The sequence below is a fragment of the Otolemur garnettii genome, unplaced genomic scaffold (genome assembly GCF_000181295.1).
Source record: "Otolemur garnettii isolate 467f Iridium unplaced genomic scaffold, OtoGar3 scaffold00177, whole genome shotgun sequence".
In the NCBI taxonomy this organism is placed as follows: Eukaryota; Metazoa; Chordata; class Mammalia; order Primates; family Galagidae; genus Otolemur; species Otolemur garnettii.
In genome coordinates this window covers 23,127-27,821 of record NW_003852572.1, presented here as the reverse complement: position 1 = coordinate 27,821, position 4,695 = coordinate 23,127, and the positions used below count along the sequence as shown (strand labels likewise).

Below are 4,695 nucleotides of genomic sequence, written 5' to 3'. Positions count from 1 at the left end.
CAACCTGCTCTCTGCCTAGTTAGACAGCTTTGTGTCAGGAATAGAAGAAACCAACCTTTATAGACAGGAGGCAAGCTGACCAATCTATTTTGGTCAATTCCTTGCAAACTTCTATCTGCACTTTCTCACAAACAGAACCAAATTACAATCAAACTTAGCAATGCACTGTGCCAAGGCCACACATGATAGGTAACCCCCATGATAGTTGCTGGAACAGAATAAAACTTTCTTCTTGAGGTTGGTCATGGTGGTGCATACCTGTAATCCTAGCTGCTCCATTGACTGAGGCAGAAGAATCATTTGAGCCCAGGAGTTTGAGGTTGCTATGAGCTATGATGACTCTTGCTATGAGCTATGATGACTCTTGCTATGACATAGCAAGATCCTGTCTCAAAAACAAAAAACCAAAACAAGGCTGGGTGACATGGCTCATATCTGTAATCCTAGTACTCTGGGAGGCCAAGGCAGGTGGATTTCCTGAGCTCACAGGTTCAAGACGAGCCTGAGCCAGTGAGAGACCTCATCTCTAAAAATAGCTGGGCATTGTGGTGGGTACCTGTAGTCCCAGCTACTTGGAAGGCTGAGGCAAGAGAATCGCTTGATCCCAGGAGTTTCAGGTTGCTGTGAACTGTGACACCACAGCACTCTACCAAGGGCAAAAAAGTGAAACTCTGTCTCAAAACAACAACAACAACAAAATGAGCTCCATGCCTGTAGCTCAAGCGGCTAAGGCACCAGCCACATACACCAAAGCTGGCGGGTTCGAATCCAGCCCAAGCCTGCCAAACAATGACAACTACAACCAAAAAATAACTGGGCGTTGTGGTACTCTACCCAAGGCAACAGCTTGAGGCTGTCTCCAAAAAAAAAAAAAAAAAAGACAAAAACAAAACAAAACAAGTTATTGGAGTGTTTGGAGTGTTTGGAGTGTTGGGCAGTGGCTGTGGCTTAGTGAGTAGGGTATCGGCCCCATATACCAAGGGTGGTGGATTCAAACCCAACCCTGGCCAAACTGCAACAAAAAAATAGCTGGGTGTTATTGCAGGCACCTGTAGTCCCAGCTACTCGGGAGGCTGAGGCAAGAGAGTCACCTAAGCCCAAGAGCTGGAGGTTGCTGTGAGCTATGACGCCACAGCACTCTACTGAGGGCAACAAAGTGAGACTCTGTCTCTTAAAAAAAAAGAAATAGGGCGGCACCTGTGGCTCAAAAGGTAGCGCACTGGTCCCGTATGCTGATATGCCTGAGGTGGCGGGTTCAAACGCAGGCCTGGCCAAAAACTGGAAAAAAAAAAAAAATGTTCTTGGAGTGTTGAAACTATCAAGGAAAAAATTGTAGGGATTAGATTTTACAGATATATTAATACTGTAGTCTACGTACCTTCCATTGGAAAACAACAACAACAACAAAACAACTAGTAAAATGGTTCAGCCTCTCAGGAGAGTTTTCATTCACAGTCTGTTTCTGTACAGATCTTGAGAGGTTTTGAAGTAGGTCCTACACGGAAATAAGGCCGAAGAGGTTCACTAAAAGTGTCACTGTAAGTACAGATGTGAGATTTCTCAGTCATGTTGTAGAATGAGATCTCACCCAGCTCATAGTCCAGGAAAACGCCAATGCCTCTGGCTTCCACTTCTAACTGTAACGGGGTTGGAACAGCTCCTGGAGCATCATAGCCACCATCCCGCAGCTGAATGCTCCAGCATCCCTGCCGGGGTGATGGTGGTTTCCTTGTCTTTGTGGGAAGAGAGTCCTTGCAAACCCCAATAGCCCATTCAGACTGGTCTCCCACTTCCACTTTCCAGAAATGCCTGCCAGAATAGAAATATGGAAAACCCAGGACAACCGGTTTGACTGTAAATCTTTGGGGAAAATCAGGAACCTTTTGTTTTTTCTTTGTAAATCTCACACATTTTTTATCTTCAGAGATAATCAGGTTAGGATGTGCTGTTTCAGGGTCTAGAATCACATCTACTTTAAATTTCTTTATAATTCTCTGAAGAGCAGAATACTGGGGAGGAAAACTGCAGCCTTCTTTCTTTAAGTGAATTGAGAAGACTAATGGGCTGACCTCATTTTCAGACCTGTAAAAAGTTTTGATTTGTGAGAGCAGTTCCACTTCAGACAGAACACTGAGCTCTTCTACTTTGCTTAATTGACTTTTGAGTGTGGCAACATAGTTTGTGAATTCTGTTATGTTTGCACTGAGTTTCTGTTGAATGTCCTCCTCTTCTTCAGCTAACCTGGAGAAAACTGCATGTTGTTCACGTTCTAAAAACTGGTTCAGGTGCTCAAATTCAGAGGATAATTCTTGCCTTTGGTTTTCTACCATTGCTCTCAGTTCTAAGGGTTTTTTTCTTTGACTGCTTATTAATTTTTGAAGGTCTACCAATTGTTTCTTCAGGGATGGCATATAACTGCGGAGTCTTCTCCTGTGATGAGAGGCAGCCTCCTCGATGGGCCTCACGTGGTGGGCCTGGTGCTCAGGGGCCTCAGTGCACAGGGAACACAACACCGCCAGGTCCTCCTCACAGAAAACATTCAGGACCTGGCTGTGCTTTTCACACAAAGGTGTTTCTTCCTGCCTCTTTTTATTGCTTTGGGGTGTGTGCAGCAGCTTGGCAATTTCAATCATCCTCCCCAGCTGGGTGTTGCTCCGGAAGTGCCCCTCTTGGCATTGGTGACGACAGACAGGGCAAGGGAAACTGTCCTGTAGATCTGCCCAGGACTGTTGGATGCAGGAGCGACAGAAGTTGTGCCCACATTCGATGGTAACTGGGTCTCTCAGGTAATCCAGACAGATGGGGCACTTGGCTTCTGCTTGGAATCCTGCCACAGCTGCTGCCACCGCCATTGGGCTGTAAGTGAAGGTCTGGACAGAGAGGGGCTTTCTTCAGGAGCTGGGGCTCTGCAGTGAGCAGCAGAAATGGCCTCAGTTCACACGTCCTTCCTGGAGGCAGCTGAAGACCTCACCACAAGCCCTCTAGTTTCTCATATTGGGGATAGCGCTTGAAAAGTCCTTTGAGTCTTCAGACCCTTCAATTCTAGCTGCCTGTCTAGCCCAGGGCTGCTCCCAGAGAATCAAGCCATGCTGAGCAGCATGAGCAGCATCCAAGGAACACAGCCTGTGCCTCAGTCATTAATTGCTGGGGGTAAGAAGATCTTTCCTTAAAAGAAAACAAATGAAGCCATGTCCCAAATTTGTTGCAAGTGGTCCTCCCCTGGACTGTATTGCAGTAAAGCATGGATTGCTCTCCCTGTCTCTCATGCCCACCCTCCACCACCTGGCACCCACAGCCCCACATCTGGGCCACCTGCCGGGCACCCCTCCCAGGGGCTGGTATTGGCTGGACTCTGGGGCACACACCACATGCGTACTAGAACAAAGCCTTTGTTACCTAACTATGTCACTTGGGGAAATTAATTTTATATCCCAAATCCTTGTTATCAGGTAAATAAGGACAATAATCTCCCTTTAAACTTTGGTCTTATGAGAATATAGGAGAACTTAAGGAACATCCTCATTAGTTTGGGCGCTTAAAATAAGCTATTTCGAACAGCCCCAAATTTGCATTTGCCAACTTTGGTTTGTTATTTTCAGCCTTGCTTCTCTACATAGCTGAATATGGCCTGAAGATATATTTGTGAAAAGAAACACAGGAGGTAAAACAAGGGTGCCCAACCTATGGCTCAAGGGCCTCATGCAGATTTTCTGAGGACTGTTATCTGTGGTGTCAGATATTGCAAAAATTAAACACAAACGTTTTTCTTTTTGAGACAGAGTTTCACTATGTTGCCCTGAGTAGAGTCTTGTGGCATCACGGCTCACAGCAACTTCAAACTCCTGGGCTTATGTGATTCTCTTGCCTCAGCCTCCCAAGTATCTGGGACTACAGGTACCTGCCACAACACCTGGCTATTTTTTTGATTGTAGTTGTCACTGGTTGGCAGGCCCAGGCTGGATTTGCACCCTCCAGCTCTGATGTATGTGGCTGGTACCTTAGCTGCTGAGCTATAGGCACCGAGCTGACACCAGCTATCTTTTAGAAATAGGTTGTCACTCTTGCTCAGGCTGGTCTTGAACTCCTGAGCTCACGCTATCCACCTGCCTCGGCCTCCCAAGTGCTGGGATTACAGGAGTGAGTCACCACGCCTGGCCTCTCAACCTCTTTTTGTTCATCAGCTTTCATTAGTGTTTGTGTTTTTCATGTGTGGCCCCAGAAAACTCTTCTTTCAATATAGGGCATACACACACACACAGAAAAAAAGGTAGAACACTACTGATAGAACATACATCTAGAATAATATAAACAAAACTTGAGATTGGGTGCTATGACTCATTCCTATACTCTCAGACCTTTGAGAGCCAAGTTTGGAGATTGCTTCAGGCCAGGAGTTGGAGACCAGCCCGGGCAACACAGTGAGACCCTGTCTCTACAAAATATTTAAAAGGTATTTGGAGGCCAGGCGTGGTGGCTCACACCTGTAATCCTAGCACTCTGGGAGGCCAGGGTGGTTGGATTGCCTGAGCTCACAGGTTCAAGACCAGCCTCAGCCAGAGTGAGACCTGTCTCTAAAAATAACTGGGCTGTGGTGGGTGCCTGTAGTCCCAGCTACTTGGGAGGCTGAGGCAAGAATCACTTGAGCCAAGAGTTTGAGGTTGCTGTGAGCTGTGACGCCACAGCACTCTACTGAGG

The 4,695-nt window shown here is 46.6% G+C and overlaps 1 protein-coding gene across 1 annotated transcript; it reads right to left on the bottom strand.

The window, feature by feature from the left end:
- Positions 1–1,445: 1,445 nt before the first annotated feature.
- TRIM60 (tripartite motif containing 60) lies at positions 1,446–2,852 on the bottom strand. The gene has a single exon (XM_003800486.1). The coding sequence runs from the start codon at positions 2,850–2,852 to the stop codon at positions 1,446–1,448; it is 1,407 nt and encodes a 468-aa protein (XP_003800534.1).
- Positions 2,853–4,695: the final 1,843 nt, after the last annotated feature.

What these genes read in the sequence shown, in the direction of transcription:
- TRIM60 (XM_003800486.1), bottom strand. Translation starts at nt 2,852, where the DNA reads ATGGCGGTGGCAGCAGCTGTGGCAGGATTCCAAGCAGAAGCCAAGTGC.